The sequence below is a fragment of the Drosophila guanche genome, unplaced genomic scaffold, assembly GCF_900245975.1.
Source record: "Drosophila guanche unplaced genomic scaffold, DGUA_6, whole genome shotgun sequence".
NCBI lineage: Eukaryota > Metazoa > Arthropoda > Insecta > Diptera > Drosophilidae > Drosophila > Drosophila guanche.
This window is the reverse complement of record NW_022995756.1, coordinates 994,186-1,015,057: the sequence shown is the minus strand read 5'-3', so window position 1 is coordinate 1,015,057 and position 20,872 is coordinate 994,186. Positions and strand designations below refer to the sequence as shown.

General features: G+C 37.4%; 2 protein-coding genes across 2 annotated transcripts; one reads left to right on the top strand and one right to left on the bottom strand.

Moving 5' to 3' along the window:
• The first annotated feature begins 1,088 nt into the window (after positions 1-1,088).
• Positions 1,089-8,515, top strand: LOC117590026 (cholesterol 7-desaturase). The gene is made up of 6 exons (XM_034282322.1): positions 1,089-1,276; positions 6,152-6,545; positions 6,602-6,905; positions 7,747-7,858; positions 7,912-8,085; positions 8,137-8,515. The coding sequence occupies exons 1-6, from the start codon at positions 1,121-1,123 to the stop codon at positions 8,293-8,295; spliced, it is 1,299 nt and encodes a 432-aa protein (XP_034138213.1). The 5' UTR covers positions 1,089-1,120; the 3' UTR covers positions 8,296-8,515.
• A 3,177-nt stretch (positions 8,516-11,692) lies between these two features.
• On the bottom strand, positions 11,693-20,018 carry LOC117590145 (double-strand-break repair protein rad21-like protein 1). The gene is made up of 8 exons (XM_034282520.1): positions 19,683-20,018; positions 19,323-19,613; positions 14,684-14,807; positions 14,173-14,337; positions 13,856-14,111; positions 13,052-13,799; positions 12,825-12,986; positions 11,693-11,940 (listed from the first exon to the last, which is right to left on the bottom strand). The coding sequence occupies exons 1-8, from the start codon at positions 19,938-19,940 to the stop codon at positions 11,815-11,817; spliced, it is 2,130 nt and encodes a 709-aa protein (XP_034138411.1). The 5' UTR covers positions 19,941-20,018; the 3' UTR covers positions 11,693-11,814.
• Between the last annotated feature and the right edge of the window lie 854 nt (positions 20,019-20,872).

Sequence of the window (20,872 nt, the reverse complement as noted above, 5' to 3'; positions counted from 1 at the left end):
AGCGGCAGCGCAGTAGCAGCGACTTGTCCTATACCCTTTGGATAGGGCCGTGCCGAGCCCTGATTTAGATGCATTAAAAAATGTCTTTTCATACAGAGACGACGAACTCTACATTTTTCGGAAATTCATTGCCCAGTACTCGTTCAAACGAGTTGCCATAACAACCGTTTGACACCCTATTTTTTTATTTATTTCTTTATTTTTGAGGTTTTATGTTACCGGTCTACTCTTGGGTAGGGGGGGATTATTTGGCCGCCCGCCTTTACAAGGCGGAAATCGCCACGTCGACACCCTATTTTTATTTTACTTTACGATTAGACGAATTTTTCGATTGGTAAATTTTATTTTTGATGGTCAGGGTCCTTACATGCTCTACTTAGTAATGGACGTTTTAACCTAAGGGTATATTAAATTCGAATTGTCGCAGTTAGATTCCTCATTGGATTTTGTTACAGTTTGTATGTCTACCTTATATTTGTAGAGCACATGGGTATATTGTGTTATTGATAAGTTTGTAAACAATTTTTTTCACATCATGAAGTGTGTGTTATTCTCTATCGGATTAAATATACATCCAGGTAGATGCAGATATATGTATCCTAATTTATGAATTACCATATTTTAAATTTTTAAATGTGTCATCCCTTTAAGCGTCAAAAAAAAAATGGGTAGAAGGATACTTGGTTCCAAAGTCTTCAATAAGATTAAAATTATTATAGTGTATGTATGTACATACATATATGCACATTTTTTTATAGATTAAAAGTCATGCTGTCTTATGTAGGCACTTTGATTTATCAAGTATCCCCACAGCTGAATTTGAATGAGCCCAGAAGCACCGGAAAGGCACTCGTATTGTGAAGACGACTTGTAGTTCTTTCGAAATATATGTACCTCTATGAATCTTTTGAATTAGAGTTGCAAATAAAGACTCAAATTTATTCGACATACAGATACCATCAAAGACATTTGAGTGGTATAAAATAGGAGGCTGCAATAGTTTTTCTAAGCTTAAGTCGTATCACGAAAGATTGAATAGCCATTTTATCATTTAAGAATTAACTGATTTAAATAGCTCTTTTTGAATAATGTGAATAGTATCTTATATTTCTAGAAAGCAATGGACCAGTTATCAGTGTCTTCTATGTTTATAAAAGCACATATAACAAATCTTGTGAAATTTTTGGACCCGAAAACTATTCTATATGTGTGCATAGTTGTATTAGTAACACTATGGATTTATTGGTTGTTTTGTGTACCTTTTGTGTGGATAAAGGTAAGTAATTTTATTTTTCACATTAAATTATTAAAAACTCGTGCATGTTAAAGCAAAACAAGTCGAAAAGTTTGTATCGAGGCAGACACTATAATACCCAGTAATTACCGGGTTACATTATAGAAACGACTGGAAAAGTTGTCTTGATACTTCATAACTGTACGTCAGCCCGCCCGTCCGTGCGGATGAACAATACATACATATGTACATGGGCAGTTCTCTAACATCGAAAAGGCAGTCGGATTTTTAAAATTATTTTGCCATTATGAAACACTTTTTGACGACCTCTACAACTGGTGCTATGGTCGATTTTGGGCAACCATTAATTTTCGAGATGTCTGAAAAACCCAAGCGAAATGGTTGGGAAAAAATGCAAAAGTGGTTTTTGCGGCGACCAATTCAAACTCCAATTTCAGCGAAAGTTTATGCAATACATGTAATATGAATTTCTGATAAATATGATTTTCACTTTCTTTTAAATTTATAAATGTGAAAGTTTCTCAGAGTGTCGCACGGAACATTACGATCGGGAAAAGAAATCCTATTAAACATTTACAACAAGAAGGGACGTGCGAGACTTTTTTACGCGTCACAACTATTATACAAGGTACTAAGTTGTACAGCTGTACCTTAGTGGTTTTATTTCAAATTTTACGTTTTACATTTTACATTTTTTCTACGTATGTCAGTCACAACTTCATCACTTCTCACTTTTGAAAAAAACGAGAAGGGACGTGTGAGACGCTTCTTAGGAGTCACTAATTTTACATTTCCTCTTCATCTGTCATCTACATCTACAACACTTCTCACACCAACACGCTCCTTTAGCTCGCCGCCCTTCCCTAGACCCACACACTGCAGAATCGCGGCAGAAGCAGCGCCCGCACAAAAAAAAAAAAAAAAAGCTGCGGGACGGGATGGGTTAAAAGTCGGCAGAGGCAGAGGGACGGCAGAGGCCGAGTGAAGCAGAAGCAGAGTGTGAATAAGAGAGTGCGAAAAGAACAACAAAAGCTGCGGGACAGGGTGGGTTTAGCCACTGGAAATTAATTTCTTCATTCTGACTATAATAATGATCCAATCGGATCCCAATGATTGGTGATCTGATAGATATGGTCATTCCCTACGGAATGGCGTTTTCTTTTATGTTCAAAATAGTAGGTTTGGGAGGTTTTCGCCCCTTTGCATGTGCGGAAGGGGGCGGGGCTCATTTTTGAAATACACTGGTTTCAGTGTGAGCATATCAGTAGTCTGGATGCAAAATTTGGTGGATCTAGCTAATATAGTCTCTGATAACTAGCCGACAAACAAGACGGACAGACAGACATGGCTCTATCGACTCGGCTAATGATGCTAATCAAGAATATGTACTTTATGGGGTACCCTATTTACTCTTCGAGTACCGGCTATACAAAATATGTATAAATGTTGAAAATGTTGAGGTTAAGGTTGGAAGACCCAAAAACTTGATCCCTTACTGATTTGATCTAGTATGCCCATGCCATGATGCTTGTTCCTCCCTGTTTAATGTCCCACGGGCCAATCAATTTTTTATCTTTCAAGCATATTCATACTGTTGTAATGCATAATAGGGACATAATTGCCTTTCTTACGAGTTTCTAGCCTGGAAACATTTGTTAACAGATTGCTCTAAGGATGTTTCGTAGACAGGAATTATAACGATTTTAGTCAGCAGCATTGATCCACCAACCAGACGTTGGTTTTAGCTGTAAAACAAATGGGTGTCTCTCGCCCCAGCCTTCCTTTTGCGTTATTTCACTCAGAGCCTGGCTCATGGCTCGGTGGAGAGACTAAGCATCAAATTTTCATCAAATTACTCCAACGAATAAGATGGATCGCACATTGGTCCCACCATGAGCCCAAACTTCGATTCGAATTGTGAACATCCTCAATTTCAAGTTTGAAGTTTCGAAAAACGTAGTAGTCTTAGAGGAGGCAGTTCAAGTGAGCATTTTGACAACGTTTCATCGCCACCGGACATGGCCTAGGGGGTAGAGGTGCTGCCTGCCGTGTCCGGTCCTGAATGAAGGACCAAATGAAGGAGAACAAATGACGCAACAAATAAAAATCAAATGAAATTAGATAAAAATAAATAATTCCGAACATTAATATGTTATTAAAATTTAAATGTTCATTTTTTTTTTCTTTTTGAATAGAATTGAAATTTGATTTCTTTTGTGATGGTGCAGGAGGGGGACGAAAGGAACTTCGCCGATAGACTTTTCTTTCAGTTGATGGATTTTCGTTGTCTTTCTTGTGTGTTAATCGGAAGCAATATTTAATTTGTTCGCGGCTTGGAAGCCTAGGAAGACGACTACCATTGGGAAGTTTATTATTATTATTTGCACATACAAATGTGGCCAGGCATCAATCGGATAAGTTGTAGCAAATAATGGCAACAGATTATTCCCAATGCAACGCTTGGTCAGCAGTACCTCCATGAGCTTTGCCAGCGATTTGATTTTTCTCATAGAAATATGTACAAATTTAGAGAAATTATTTAAAGAGCTTATAATTGCCCGTAACCCAACCCAAAGTCGGAACCACACATTTTTTTTAATAAGAGCAACAAAGCTCGCGTTAAAGCTTGTATACCCTTTACTCATTAGGACATCCGGACCTTAGTGGGTTTTTTTTTTTATTTTAACATTTTTTACATTCTTTCTGCATATGTCATCTACATCTAAATCACTTCTCTCTCCCTCCCCTAGAGCCGCACACTGAAAGAAGCAGAGTGTAGAATGAGAAAAGGTCCAAAAATAACAAAAAGTGTTGGCCGGGTGGGTTTAGTCACTGCCAATGCAGTGGCTGTAATAATGATCCAATTAAATTCCATTTCGGTGATCTCAAAGATATGGTTACTCCCTACGGAATGGCAGCTTTAGATTTCTCATATTGTGGATACAGCAGATTTTCGCCCTATGCGTGGTCGGAAGGGGGCGGGGCGAAATTTTGAAACACTTGTTACAAATTGAGCATACAGCCATCTGGATGCAAAAATTTGGTGCCTCTAATAATAATAATAATTCTCATAATACTTTAATTATTTAACTTTGAGTTTGATTTTTTTACCGAAAAATAAATAAGACGTCATTGGAAAACTGCTATTTCTGTTAATTGAATATTAAATATACAAAAATAAATATAAAAGTTGTGACGCGTAAGAGAAACGCTTCTTACGCGTCACAACTTTTATATTTATTTTTGTATATTTAATATTCACTTAACCCTATTAATAGCCCTGCTATTATATATAACATATTTTCAGTTTGTTGGATTTATCTATCAGGGATATCGAGAATGTGGTATATTTTCAGTCTTCTTACTGTTAGGCTATTGTCTAATAGACTTAAGGCTATAGACTAAGTCTGTCGATGTATTTCTTACTAGTTTTCTTTATTTCTTCTTTAAGTGTTGGAATATTCAGATCTTTGTGGATGTTTGCATTCGATACGTAAAACGGAGCATTGACAATGTGTCGCAAAGTTTTTGATTGGTAACGCTGAAGTATCTCAATATTTGAGTTGCTAGCAGTTCCCCTAGGCTGTATAGCGTAGGTCCAAACAGGCTTCAGTATGGATTTGTAGAGGCGAATTTTGTTTTCCAAAGTGGTTTCTGATTTTCGACTTATCAACCAGGACATTTTTAGGACATTTTAGACATTTTTTAGCTTTAATGTGGTTTTTCCATGTTAATCTGCGGTCGAGATGCAAGCCGAGATACTTCACACAGGTACTTTGTGGAATTGGTGAGCCGTTAAGTGTAACATTTGGGCAGTTACCTGGTCTTAATGAGAACGTTATTTGGACGGATTTCAGGGAGTTAATTCTAATTTTCCATCGAAGGAACCAGTCTTCAATTAGGCTTAGCTCACTCTGCAGGGTGGGTTTAGCCACTGGAAATTAATTTCTCCATTGTGGCTATAATAATGATCCGATCGGATCGGATCCCGATTGGTGATCTGATAGATATGGCCATTTCCTACGGAATGGCGTTTTTAGTTTTCTTGTATCTTCAAAACTGTAGATTTGGGGGGTTTTCGCCCTTTTGCGGGGGCGGAAGAGGGCGTGGCTCATTTTTTGAAATACACTGGTTTCAGTGTGAGCATACAGCAGTCCGGAGCCAAAATTTGGTGGCTCTAGCTCTTATAGTCTCTGAGAACTAGCCGACAAACAAGACGGACAGACGGCCAGACATACATGGCTCTATCGACTCGGCTATTGATGCTGATCAAGAATATATATACTTTATGGGGTCGGAAACGCTTCCTCCTGTGCGTTACATACAACCGTTATTCGCACAAATACAATATACCCTATTTACTCTTTGAGTACCGGGTATAAAAAGAATAATAATCATTATTTGGGGTCCCTGCTAAAATGAGTGAAAGATGTAGAAAAAATGTAACATGTAAGATTCGAAAAAGTCATAATTTTACATACGTACATACAATGTATAATAGATATATACAAATACTGACTGAGGACCGGGTATACAAATTGTGTCGCTTTCCAGAGCATCTCACAACGTTCCTCCTCGTTTTATTTAAAAACAACCAAAATTTTTAAATTCAAAAACCTATTGTTGAGCGAAAATAAATACGCATAGGCGTAACCGTCTTAATCTAAGACATGTATGTATTGTGAATGAAATAAGAGCGAATAACTTTGCGAAATGTATACTGCGTAGACAAAGTAAGTCGCAATCTATACAATTTACCATATTTACATACGTATTACGATATTATACAATATATTTTGTAGCAGTACATCATACGAAGCTGAGTGATATTTCAGTTTTAAACTAAATCCCTGAAAATTGTTAACCAAATTCGCTTATATTTTGTTTCCGTTTTAGTATTTGGACGATGTAAGTTACTCCAAAGTGTCGAAAAGAGAAGATTTCTGTCGTAATAATAATAAGCGCGATGCAATAAACCGCATACGAAAAGCAAAAAAAAACAGTTCAAATGAAATGCCGCCACCATTTCCAAACGGTTGGTATGCTATTCTAGAATCATCGAAAGTTCGACCTGGGGAAGCAAAGTTTGTAGCATGCTTGGGAGAGAAACTTGTTGTCTATCGAACACAAAAGCATAAAGTGTTTGTTTTGGATGCATATTGTCCCCACTTAGGAGCTAACTTAGGCGTTGGTGGACGAGTTGTTGGTGATAACATTGAATGCCCATTTCACCAATGGAGTTTTCGGGGCGAAGATGGGAGCTGCAATAATATTCCATACAGCACTTCAAGTAAGTATTTTAATATTTATTTAAATTTGTAATATGAATAATTTTAAGATTTACAGTTCCTCGTGGTACCAATGTTAAGAAATGGATTTCGCAGGAAGTGAATGACTTTATATTTATTTGGTACCATGCTGAATCTACGGATCCTTGGGAGCTTCCTGTGACTATGGAAATTCAAGAGAAAAATATCTCTTACCACGGGCGAAATGAATTTTACATCAATTGTCACATTCAGGAGATCCCAGAAAACGGCGCTGATATGGCGCACTTCAGCGCTATTCACAGCGAAAGTTTTCTTGCTGGTAGCTTAGCGCCTAGTAAAAGTCTTCTGGGCCAGTTCGGATGTCATAAATGGAATGCAAGGTAAAGGGGTCATGTTATTACAGATATTTTCGGGTCATGATTTCGACACCAGCAACAGCACACTAGCACCATATCGGCTTTATTTTCCGGTCGAGCAAGTGAAGGGGGGGTGGCTCTCTGAGAACTAGCCGACAAACAAGACGGGCAGACGGACGGAAGGACAGACAGACATGGCTATATCGACTCCGCTATTGATGCTGATCAAGAATATTTATACTGTATGGGGTCGAAAACGTTTCCTTCTGTGCGTTACATACATCCACTTTGGGCACAAATACAATATTTACTCTTCAAGTACCGGATATAAAAACACTAAGATAAAGAAATAATAACTGAGTAACGGGTATAAAAGATGTTACATCTCAAACGATCCTACTCGTTTTTAATAGGTTTTTCGAGTTTTGAAAAAACTGGGGTTTGACGGTTCACCCTACCCATGACACACTGGTTCGTGTGTTCCACTCACAGTTTTACAGCTTCTATATAAATTATCTGACGCAGTTTAAAATGTTTGGGAAATTGCAACTTCTCTACAAATCACATATCTCAAGCTCAGCACGCATTTATCAGGCGACGGTCAAAAACCACTAATCTTTTGGAGTTTACCTTCTTTATCATTGAAGGTTACCAAGTTAACTTGCAGACGGATGTTATTTACACTAGTTTCCGCCTAGTCCTTTGAGATGAATTTCTAGCCGACTAGCGCCGACTGCGTTACTTAGTTTTCGTTACTCTTTATTTTTCATTACTCGTTTCTTGTTGCTTTACGAAAATTGTAAGAATGTCTTAAATAACATTTGTGTAAGATGAGAAGATTTATGGTTTCCTGTTCGTTTTTCAGATGGTTACCGGGTACAGGAGAAGAGAAGCACGTTGCTGAAATAACTCTCACTCACTCCTTACAAATAATTAGAAAGGTTCATTGTTTTCTTATGAATGTGTCCGTGAAACAGGTTAGTATCGTTTTAAAAGCATTGAAGAATTAAAAATATGTATATCAATTTAGATCGGACCGTCATTCGTTTACCTAAAAATGAATTCATCGACTTTTGGACAAATCCAAGTTTTGCAAACGATAACACCGATTGAGCCTTTGCTTCAAAAAGTGGTTCATCGATTCTATGGACCGCGTTGGCTAGGCCCTCTATTAAAAGTTTTAATTTATGGAGAAAGTGTAATGGCAAGTATTTGAGATTCAATCATATTTTTTTACACATTATTGATATTTTAGTTTGAACGAGATATCAATATGTGGAATCATAAAGTTTTTCGCCGAAATCCGATACTGGCTAAGGAAGACTCTTCTATAAAACAATTTCGAATGTGGTATTCACAATTTTATACATCCAGTAGCAAACAATTCTCACAAGTGACCAACGATGATTGGTGAACTAATCGCGAAAAGCGAATATAAAATTCGAAACCGTATATGGAAGAATGAAGAAATTCAATACTTTTAAGGAACAAAATAATGAAAATGGTTAATACTGATGTGTGTTGCTTGTGCCAGTCATTATAAATTACTAGTAAAGCATATGTTCAGTTCCGCCAACAACTCCACCAGGTCGAAAATCATGAAAAGTCAATAAAAACAGGTTTCCGAATATTTATGTTCCGATATTATTTTCTAAATTTATTGAACGTTAGTTAAAATACCGGAATACTTTGATAAACATATTTATATATCATTGTATTATTTAATTTTTTTAAAATTATTTTATTTGTTGTTCTTTATGTAGACTTTTTCTTTTACCATTTTCTCTAAGAAGAAAGAGATTTCTTGCCAAATTTTTTTTAAATCAGCATTGAAGAAATTAAAAATTCAATTGTCCAGTGGCTAAACCCAACCTGTCCCTCAGCTTTTGTTGTTTTTTTCACATTCTCTCATTCACACTCTGCTTCTGCAGTTGCCGCAGGACGCTGCCTCTGCCTCTGACGTGGATCTGAAGTGTGCGGCACTAGGGGAGGAGGGCGAGCGAAACTAGCGTGTTGGCGTGAGAAGCTATGTAGATGTAAATGACAGGTGTAGAACAAATTTAAAATGTCAAATGTAAAATTCGAAAAAAACGAGAAGGGACGCTGTGAGACGCTTCTTACGCGTCACAACTTTTATACCCGGAACTCAGGACTACATCTGCAACTTAGCGGTTATTTGTCAAATTTTACATTTTTTCTTGATCTGTCATCTACATCTACAACACTTCTCACACCAACACGCTCCTTTAGCTCGCCGCCCTTCCCTAGACCCACACACTGCAGACTCGCGGCAAAAGAAGCGTGTTGGTGTGAGAAATGTTGTAGATGTAAATGACAGATGAAGAAAAAATGTTAAATTTGACAAAACACCGCTAAGGTGCAGATGTTGTACTGAGTGCCGGTTATAAAAGTTGGGACGCGTAAGAAGCGTCTCACACGTCCCTTCTCGTTAGTTTTCTTTTATCTTAAAATGGGTTTGGGAGGTTTTCGCCCTTTTGCGGGGCGGAAGGGGGCGGGGCTCATTTTTGAAATACACTTGTAACAGTGTGAGCATACAGAAGTATGGATGCAAAATTTGGTGGCTCTAGCTCTTATAGTCTCTGAGTACTAGGCACTCATCAGGATGGACAGACGACGGACAGACAGACTTGGCGCAATCGACTCGGCTATTGATGCTGATAAAAAATATATATACTTTATGGGACTTTGTGCACAAATACAATATACCCTATTTACTCCTCGAATACCGGGTATAAAAAGCTCGATGGGGTAGGGGCTGGCCCCTGCAAATTAATATGAATGTCATTCTGGCTATAATGTCATTCTATATATAATATATAATGATCTAATCTGATCCCAAGGACAGGCAGACATGGCTATATCGACTCGGCTATTGGTGCTATTTAAGAATAAATATACTTTATGGGGTCAGAAACGTTTCCTTCTGCTTCCTTCAACTTAAATGCTCAAATACAATATACCCTATTTACTCTTCGAGTACCAGGTATAATAAAAAATATTTTGTTTCAACATTTTTGTATTTTTACGAAACGCCTGAAGGCAATTGCCCATATGTGTGTCAGCATCGGTTATTTACATAAAAGAAATAGTATTTTACAAAAAACCGTGCAATATTAAAACTATCGTAACTTAGGTAAGTATGCCAACGATTTGGCAAACGCGTTATATGATACCATTAGAAAACGAATATTTCTTGAATACACACAGGAGAATTATAAATAAATGTAATTTGTAGATTATATATTTCGTATGACACTCCTCGACACGATTTGGTCGCTCCAGACTAACTTTTTCTGAAAGATATGGGGCTTAGAAATGGTTTTTAAAATCTGGTATTTATTAGTGGTCTCTCTTCTATTTTTTCACATAACTTAAGTATCCTACATCTGGTTGTCATTCTACGAAGCTCATGAATGCACCTTTAAAGAATACTTAAACACTTTCTGGTCTTAGCTTAAATATAATGGGAAATATTAAGCTCTGAAACGCAAAAATTATGATTTTTGTGCGCAATTTTCTCTTTAAAACCTTAGGAAAAGTCGAAACTCAAACCGCTAGGATTATGTGGGTTGAGTGCATGGGTGTTTTGTGTGCATCCAGAATGAAGCCAGACTCCCTAGGTCTGAATGGCACGCTGAGAAATGCAAAAGCTACCGCCCTGCTCAGAAGACCCTGAGGTGTGGTTGAGGTTTAGCTGCTGGATCTTCTTCATTGGAGATGCTTGCTCGACCCAGCAAGCTGGGTCAGTTATCAGCTTGGATATTTATTGGCGTTGCTATCAAGGGCAGCCACTACCACAACTAATTTATTCATTGCAAATTATCAACCTGCCGCTGGTTGTTCGACCCGATCCTTCAACAGAACGAAAATAAACTATAAAATGCAGACAAAAAAGCGGCCGAAGTGAAAAGAAAAGACCACCGACCTTTTCAACGATCTTTAGGCCATAAAAAAGGCGAAAGATGAGAAAAATATCTATAGATTATTACGTTTTGAAACAAACCAACCATTCTGATGGACAGAATTATTTAGAGAATTGTTTTTTTTCTGTTGAAATTTTTTTTCGAAATTTGTTCTCAAAAGCTAGTTTTGAAAACAACGTGTAAAAACAAGAAGGGACGTGTGAGACGCCTACTCCACCTAAAGGAGCGTGTTGGCGTGAGAAGTGTTGTAGATGTAGATGACAAATGAAGAAAATATTTAAGCGTTTCACACGTCCCTTCTCGTAAGTTTTATTTTATTTTCTAAATTGTGGCTGTGGGAGATTTTCGCCCTTTGTGGTGTAGGAAGGGTAGGGGATAATTTTTTAAATACACTGGTTTCAGTGTACATTTATAAGATTTTCTTCCATTGAACAAAAATGTCGTTAAGCATTTTTATTGCCCACCAACTTTGTTAGGTTCGAAGCGAAAAAAGTTGTTGAGTAGTTAAATTGGTGGGTCATAGAGATAGAACATACTTCCTTCCCCCTAATGACCTATTTAATTCAAATTAGAAAATTTGACTACGAGCCTAAAAGACGAAGTCCTTGAACGAGCGAAATTATAAAGCCTATTCCTTGGCAGATATATTTGGAAATATTCGGATTATGTATATAGATCAGTTGTTTAAAAAGTGTAAACAAAAAAATACATTATATATTTTCCAGACAACACATTCTTAATGCAGGCCTCAAGGATATGCACATTGACTTTAATTGACTATCACAATTAGCGTGGCAAATAACAAATAGCAAAATCAGTAAAAATAATGAAATGGTATTAGACGAAGAAAACAAAAACAGCACAGACGAGTTTATTAATTCAGATTTATTTACTATTCAAAATAAATTATAGGTGATTAAAATATATGTGGAACCAAGAAATACGGTAACAAATATACTTATACTATTTTTATTCTTACATTAATTCTATTACATTTTTGGATTTTCGAATGTTGGTCCTCTTGTAATGGCGATATCTGCATAAGGAGCGGATTGGGTAATATGTAGAACCCTAAATTTCTTCAATACAAGCAGGGAATAAAACTTTTGAGCGGCCTGGAAGAAAAATAAAATAAAATTTCCTTAAAAATTAAATCCGTTATATAAGCACCGATAATCATTTAAAAACGAGAAGGGACGTGTGAGACGCATCTTACGCGTCACAACTTTTATACCCGGTACTCAGTTATACATCTGCACCTTAGGGGTTTTTTTGTCAAATTTTACATTTTTCTTCATCTGTCATCTACATCTACAACACTTTTCACGCCAACATCTCCTTTAGCTTGCCACCCTCCCCTAGAGCCACACACTGCACAGTCACTGCAGAGGCCGCACACTGCAGAAGCAGAGTGTGAATGAGAGATTGTGAAAAAAAAAATATAAGCTGCGGGACGGGGTGGGTTTAGCCACTGGAAATTAATTTCTTCATTCTGGCTATAATTTGGTGATCTGATAGATATGGTCCTTCCCTACGGAATGGCGTTTTTAGCTTTCTTCAAAATTGTAGCTGTGGGAGGTTTTCGCCCTTTTGCGGGGCGGGGCTCATTTTTAAAATACACTTGTAACAGTGTGAGCAAACAAGAGTCTGGATGCAAAATTTGGTGGCTCTAGCTTTTATAGTCTCTGAGATCCAGGCGCTCATCCAGACGGACGGACAGACAGACATGGCTCAATCGATTCGGCTATTGATGCTGATCAAGAATATAAATACTTTGTTTGGTCGGAAACGTTTCCTTCTCTGCGTTACATACATCCACTTTGTGCACAAATACAATATACCCTATTTACTCTTCGAGTACCGGGTATAAAAACTAGGTGAACGTTGTGAGCCATTACTGTTGCCACGCATCTGCTTTTACCCAGTATAGTACCGGGTATAAAAAGGCCTTCACAAAAAATGTAGATAATTTTGAAGTTAAAATATGCATATACACTACCTGCTTTCTTGAGTTCCCTACAGTTAGATGAGAAAGCGCCAAATTATCTTTATTATTGAACTGCGATCTAACGTCAATAAAAAGTTGGGCTGCTCTCTTATTTAATACACGTTCCTCAAATTGTTCATCTGTTTCATTCTCCATCTGTTCTTCACCATGGTTCTGTAAATAAAAATATAAGTGTATATGATGATTTAAATATAAAAAAATATTTAAGTGCGACGTACCTGATCCACAGAAGGCGGAAAATCGTAGTTGTTCCAATCTGATGAGATATCGCTTGGCTTTTGAAAGCAGGTTTCATCAGTAAGGGGTCCTGTTTCGGCTTCATTTATTAGCGAGCTTATTTTATCAGTTGGAAGATTCGGAATATTGTCAATTTCCTCCATACTAGGGTGCAGTGGAGTCATGTCTCCATGATCCAAGCCAGCTGGTGTAGAGTCCCCGTGGTTGAAATCATCCCCCATGTCATGACTTGTGTTTCTTGGGGTTAATGGCAACTCGTTTATTGATGAGAACGGTTCCATGTCGTTCAGAGATAACAATGCTGGACTTCTCATATTGTCAAACAGGGCTGATTCACTTTGACCTGCATGGCTTTCTTGCTCTTTTGTGGCTATGTCTAGCGACACAGCAGATATTCCCAATTGTTTTTGGTGGTCTCTCATAGCTTCGGGGGCTTCTAAGCTTTGGGTAAGTGTATCTGCAATATGGTCAGATGATTGAAGTGAAGAAAACTCATTCTTTCTCTTTCGCCCTTTTTTATTTATAATAATCAGCGATGTGTCGTTTTCATGCGCATAGAACTCCAACGCAAGGATGTCCATAGGAGCTACACTTGTGAAGTCTTCTAGTGACGTTGAATGTGACAATAATTGCCGATTGTAATTATTCAACAGAGCACGGGCAGGTATAGATCTTGATGGCAACGAGAACAGCTTCTCAACACCGCCTGTTTCTTTCCAATACATAAGTCTAAAAAAATATAATAAGTTTTAAGCCTTCAACACGAGTACAATTTTAGTTAATACCTTTTTGTTGGTGGAGCAAGATCGAGGGTGGTCAATATATCAGATGTATCGGCTAATTGAGCCTTCATCTCTTCTCCTGAAATATTTTTTATTTCGTCTATAATAAGTTTTCTCTTGCGCTTGGCCTTTGTCACGCCCTTATAAACAGTTGCATCAATGGGTGCCAATGCAAAGCCTTCATCCTCATTTGGAACAAGAGTCAAGTCATTTAATGCCGCACTCTCAGACACGTTAGCCTCTTCATTTACGTGATTATCTTCAAATGATAAAATAATTTTTGAAAGCTCAATAACAATGATAGTTGTAATTATTCATACCGCCATTGTCGTCAGCAACTGAGCTCGGAGAAGGAAGATTGTTGAAGTTGTCAATTCCATCATCATCTGAATCATCGGCCATGTTTACGGCAGTGTCTTCAGGTTTGGTTTGCTCAGCTGGTTGTGTAGGCTCTCCAAATAGGTCATCCTCAAACAGTTCTGGTTCTAAATAAAATAAAGTAAAGAGAGTATGTTCTGACTATTAACTAAAACATACTAAACATTCTTCGGCTGAATTGTTACAGACTTAAGTTTGACGAACATTTCCATTGGGAATTTTAAAGAACAAAATATCAAACCTGTGCTATGCTACTTTGATGTGTAATTTATGTCTTGTCTGAGCGTTCAGATAATTCTCAAATGCAAAGAGAGAGAGAGAGAATAACGCAAAAACATTTCGCGGTTTTTTTTTCGTTCCTTCCATAGGCATTTCACAGACACCCCGTGCGTGATTGTGAAAACATTCATTTATATAGGTATACATATCATAGTATGATTTTTAAGGACTTACGGCCAAACGAGTCCCCAAAGCCATCGCCATCAAGTCGATCTCCGGATATTTCTGCATGGGCTCCTCTTGCATTAGGATCATCTGACTCTATATCGGCTAAGACATCACTATCGAAAAGCTTATCCTAAAAAGGAGACATTTTAATCATTATTCCATGTTAATTATAGTATATTATGTACATATGTAGTGTATCTCAGGGTAGTTGTGTAAATCAAGGCTATTCTTAAAATTCTGTTGTCGCAAAGTTTAGGGATTTAACTCAATTAAACTCTCTCTTAAACTCACAATAGCTTTCAGTCATGGTGCTGTGCAAATATGTTACAACTTAGTGCCTCGAAGTGCAATTTAATGACTTTTTATCGCTCCAGCCCCTTCCTGGCTCCTTACACCCTCTGCGGTAGCTCTTTTGAGAGAATTACATTGGTTTATGATCTAGGTGTTAAACTCGATCCCAAGTTAAAGTTTTCTGAACACATTTCTACCATGGTAAATAAAGCCATGGGTGTGCTTGGATTTATAAAGAGGTGGTCAAAGGAACTTGATGACCCCTATATAACGAAGGCTCTCTATATCTCGCTTGTTCGTCCGATTTTAGAATACGGCTCATGTGTATGGTGCCCTCAGTACAACATACATCGGGACCGTATTGAATCAGTACAGAAAAACTTTTTATTATTTGCCCTACGGGGCCTCAACTGGGATGCAACTGTGAGACTGCCATCCTACCGTAGTAGACTTCTTTTAATAAATCTTTCATCCTTAGTTAGTCGTAAAAAAAATGCTTGGTGTAATTTTTATGCACAACTTGATCAAGGGGGATGTATACAGCCCTGACTTGTTGAGCCGCGTAAACTTTACGATTCCCATTAGACCCACTAGAAACTATATTCCTTTGTTCCTTCCACTGTGCAGATCGAATTATGCCTTGAACGAACCCTTTAGGGTCTTATGCTCGGATTATAATTCACTCTATCGCATTATATCCTCAACTAACTCCCTTCCTCTTCTTAAATCTCTTATACTAGCCTACCTCTCCCGTAGTTAGTTTCATTTTAGCTTTGTCTTGTTTCTGACTTTGATAGTTTTGCTTGCTTAGCTACACTTGCTCTAGTTTATTTTCCTCGAATATTAGCCTAACATATATATTTCCTGCATGCTCGCGACCGGTTCGGTTAATCGCGCCGCGCGTCATGCGGCAGCGCCCCTCGGTCGGTTGATGGTGCAGTCATTGCATTTCAACGTCCAGACAAACGCTTTAATTAGACGCTTCTTACGCGTCACTTATACAACCGGTACTTAGTAGTACATCTGTACCTTCGCGGTTTTTTTCAAATTTTTTGTAACATCTGTCATCTACCTGTCATCTACATCACTTCTCACGCCAACACACTCTTTTAGCTAAACCCCTAGCCTAGAGCCACACACTGCAAGAATCAGAGTGTAAAATGAGAGAATGTGCAAAACAAAAAAAATGCTGGTCAGGATGGGGATAGCTACTGCAAATTAATTCTTCATTCTGGCTATAATAATTATCCAATTGAATCCGAATTCAGTGATCTGATAGATATGGCCATTTTAGATTGATCTTTATCTACAAATTTGTGGATACAGCATTTTCGCTTTTTGTAGAGGCGGAAGGAGGCGGGGCTACACTTGTATCAGTGGGACATCACAGAAGTCTGGAGGCAAAATTAGGCGGCTCTAGCTTTTATAGTCTCTGAGATGCAGGCGCTCAACAAAACGGACGGACGCACGGACAGACAGACATGGCTATATCGACTCGGCTGTTGATGCTGATCGTCGTTAGTCCTAGATAAAGCCTAGGTGCTCTCACAGCCACACTAGGCCGAACCGCAAGCTTCCTTCTTTATTAGCTTCATTGAACTCTCGCGTACAAAGCTGTACATCAACTTTCGCTGAAATCCGACTTTGAATTGGTAAATCCGCGACCGTTCTACCGCTTACAATGTATACGGAATGCCCTGTTCGACGTCAGAGAATTGCCCGTGTATATAAAAATGTTTGTTCTCGTTAACAAAATATATAAAATGTCTATGATCCTTGCTCAAAGCAAAACAAAACTAATTTTAAATACAGAACTTAATATTAACCTAAAAATCTGAATATTATCACTTAAATCTCTAATACTAGTCTACCTCTCCCGACCATTCTATTTTAGATGAAAAAAGTTTCTCTCCACACGCTAATCCCTTGGTAGTGGTTAAGCTCAACCCTGATTAATAAAAAAAATGTACACACTTAAAAGCAATTTTAACATATATTGTAGTACAATGCAGTTTATATTTTAACGGATATAAACGGTATTATTATCACAGATATCTTATTTCATCGGGAAGGAAATATACTATTCAATGAAAATATGTGTTTCGCAAAACATGCATACGTACATATGTATGTACATATTTATGTAAGCTGGAAAACTAAAAACACTAAAAACAGACACTTGTTCGGTTCTATTCATCTACAATGTAGATTCTAAATACACATTTTCTGTGAGTGCTTGATCAAATGCGCATTGGTTAACTTTATATTGTGAGGCACGATCGTGTCTACGCGACGCTAAAAACCCGAAACGGATATCACAAGCGAAGACAAAAGTATTTTGATCAGAGCGACATCGAGTTTTTATACCCGGGACTCGGTGAGTAAACAGTAAACAGTAAAGAGTAAACGAAAGTGGATGTATGTAACGCACAGAAGGAAACGTTTCCGACCCCACATTTTATATATTTTCTTGATCAGCATCAATAGCATCAATCTAAGGGCTAAGGCGAGGACTTATGAGATATCACACTCTTACAAGTGTATTTTAAAATATCGACCTGCTCCTTTCACCCCCACAAAGGACGAAAATCTACCACAGCCACAATATTAAAGATAAGAGAAAAGTAAAGTTCCGTAAAGGATATCCATATCTATAAAATTACCGAATATGGATCAGATTGGTTTATTATAGGCAGATGACGAAATCTATTTGCAGTGGCTAGCCGCCACCCCTTCCGGCAGCTTAGCTTATTTTTTGCTGGTGTCAGAAGTGATATTTATGCAGATTTAGGTGTAGATAACTTATGCAGAAAAAGGGTAAAATGTAAAATTCGAAAAAATTACGAGGATAAATACATAGGTACATACAGTTGCAAAAAAAAATAATAGCACCACCACAACACATTTTATTCTAGGCAACACAAAAATCAATTACTGTTGCGACTTTTAATTTTTTTTTTTTAGTTTTTTCATGTAGTTAAGTATTCCTCATTAACAAAAAAGGTGTTGCCTTTCTTCAAATTTCAGTCTTTATATATATTTTTTAACTTTAAGAAAATATACCACAAATATGGCGAAAAAAATAATAGCACCATTAGCACTATTTTAAGTGAATCTCTGTAATTTCGCGGAATTGACTTTATTTAAACTACGTATTTATTAGTATTATTCGTTTTGACTAATATTTCATTGTTTCTATCATAAAAGCTAATAATAATCATTACAATAAGACGTGGAAAGCTCTGAAATGCGAAGCGCGACCTTAGCAAAAAAAATTGATACTTGACGTAAAAACCTACAGAGAATTTGGTCAATTGGTAGGAAGTTTCAATAAAATGATTGAAAACGCCTTAAACTATGAAGAAAAGTGTGAAACACGTTGATGAAAACGATCTATGACCGCTTCTAGGGTCAAAAGACTGATTCGTGAAAGCAAGAAGGTTCCTTTCAAGCCTGCTATCGAGATTAAAAAAGAGCTTAAAATAAAAGCAACGGGCTAGAAAGTTCTGATACATCTTAGCCAACATAGCCAAACGCCTGCTGCTAAAAAACAACGAACTTTTAAATGCCAGACATATTACTAAGCTCATGATGTTTGCAAGGGAGCATGCCAAATGGGCATCCCTATAATGATGGCAAATTTTAATTTCAGATGAGTAAAAAGTGTTTTTTTTACTGAAAATGGATATCGATCATACTTAAGACGTCCAATTAACACCAGTGCACCAAAGAAAACCATTAAAAATAAAAGGTTTAATTTAATGGTATGGGCCTGCTTCTCTTACTATGGAGTAGGTTCAAAATATTGAATAAAAACCATCAAGGATCAGCACGTGTGCGTGGATATCATGAAGACTGTAATGCTACCGTTGGCAGAATATGAAATGCCACTAGAATGGGTCTTTCAACCGGTACATATCCCAAGCACGAAAGCAAAGGTCTGCGTCCAAGAAAAACCACTGTAGGATCACTTTGAGAAAAAAGTTAAGATTCCTGGTCCAAAGCTCCCTAAAAGCTATGCCTGGACGCAGTGGATTCCATGCCAAGACGCTGCGCAGCTGATGTTTGCCAAAATAGGACACTATCTATCTCACAAACGTCCCTGCGATATTCTCCGAACCATGGCAGAACAAAAATGCACATTATTTAAAGTTGAGTCACGGCAGAGGCAGAGGCCGCACACTGCAGAATCATAGTGTGAATGAGAGAATGTGAAAAAAACAACAAAAGCTGCTGGACGGGGTGGGTTTAGGGGGTTATACCCCTATTTACTCTTCAAGTACCGGGTATAATTAAGAGTTTCTACAGAATATTTTTTAAGGAATACCTAACTCTGAAAGGATGTTCCACTTACATTAATATTTGTTGACAATGATCCTCGCATAATTTCAGGCGTTTCAGCTTCGAATCCTATATCACCAAATCCATCGTCGTGCAGTGAGATTGACAGGCTGCCGTAATCCTCCCTCATTGTTATCTCGTCAGCTCTAGACTGATTTATGGAGAATTGAGCTTCAATGTCTATGTCATTCAACTCGGGCAAGGCAGTATCAAAATCGTGAAACACTTCAGGCAAAGTTATGGCGTTAACATTTGCTTCTCTGTGGCCTTCTGGTAAATCAACCATACCAGGTCTAAATGCCATCTAGGCGTACCAAAATTGAAAATATATAAATACATTTCAATAAGTAAAATTATATTTCAAATACTTTACCTTAATTTTAACAAATGCTTCATTGCAATCAGCCAACAAGTATTTTGCTTTTCTTGAATAAATGCGCACAACACCCAGCAACAAATGCCCTGATGTCCTCAACGCCAATTTTACTTTTGGCTGTAAAATGCCTTCTACAGATTTTTCTATATTAGTTTCAAACACATGGGCTTTTGTAATTTTTTTGTCCCAATGAGCTGCTAACCAAATCTTGGCCAGCGGACCTTTCTTGGCCAATATAATGTGTTCATAGAACATTTTACTCTTAAAATGGCTACTGCTTTATTTATAAAGAAACATTCACATTAAGAGCTCTTTCTGCTTAAACACAGGGATGCATTTGCAGCAAACATACGATAGTGATAACAAAATATAATATTGTAGGTAGTTCAAAATTACCATAGATTTGGAACGATAGAAAAAAACATATGTACGTTATTTAATTCTACTAGATATATCCCTGCGATAAGGGCATTAATATATGCATAAATGGCATTAAAGGCTGTTAATATTAGAACTTTTGGTGTTCCTGAAACTGGTTTACAGAAGATGCGATCTTCTGGTTCTTCTGCGGTCTAGCTGACACATATGCTTATGGTCCGATGACATTGCACTTAGCTAAATAAAGATCTGAAAGCAGAGTCATGTAACAACCGGTAAAGTCCATACCAACATCTCAGTCTTTCAAATTAAACAGCTATCTTACCACAGGCCACCAGTCCACAAGTTTCTCAAGTTCTCAAGGGTCCAAGGGCACCCTGTGATGTGCATAAACTAACGATTAGATGCGTCTTTACCGATATATTTCCGATACATATCATTATGAACAGTTGGTCTGGTTTAAGGGTGTACAAAATCCATTCCGTACTCCATTATCCACCGATCCAAAATCAACGCTATTTTAACGCTGAACTTGTCAAATTGACTGTCGCTTATGTGCGTCCTCGGGCTTTTGCAAATCGCAAGCTACCGACGATTTAATACCGGTTGCTAATCACAATTTTAAAATTGAATTGCATAACATATATGGGCATTCCTCTGACAAGATCAACCAAGTCTAAAAATTGAAATGTCAAAAAACATAAGTCTGTATCAAAATTTTAATCTAAATTAATTTAATAATTACAATATTGGTTTTTTTAATTATTATTTTATTTTAATTTAATTAAAAACAATATTGGTATATAATT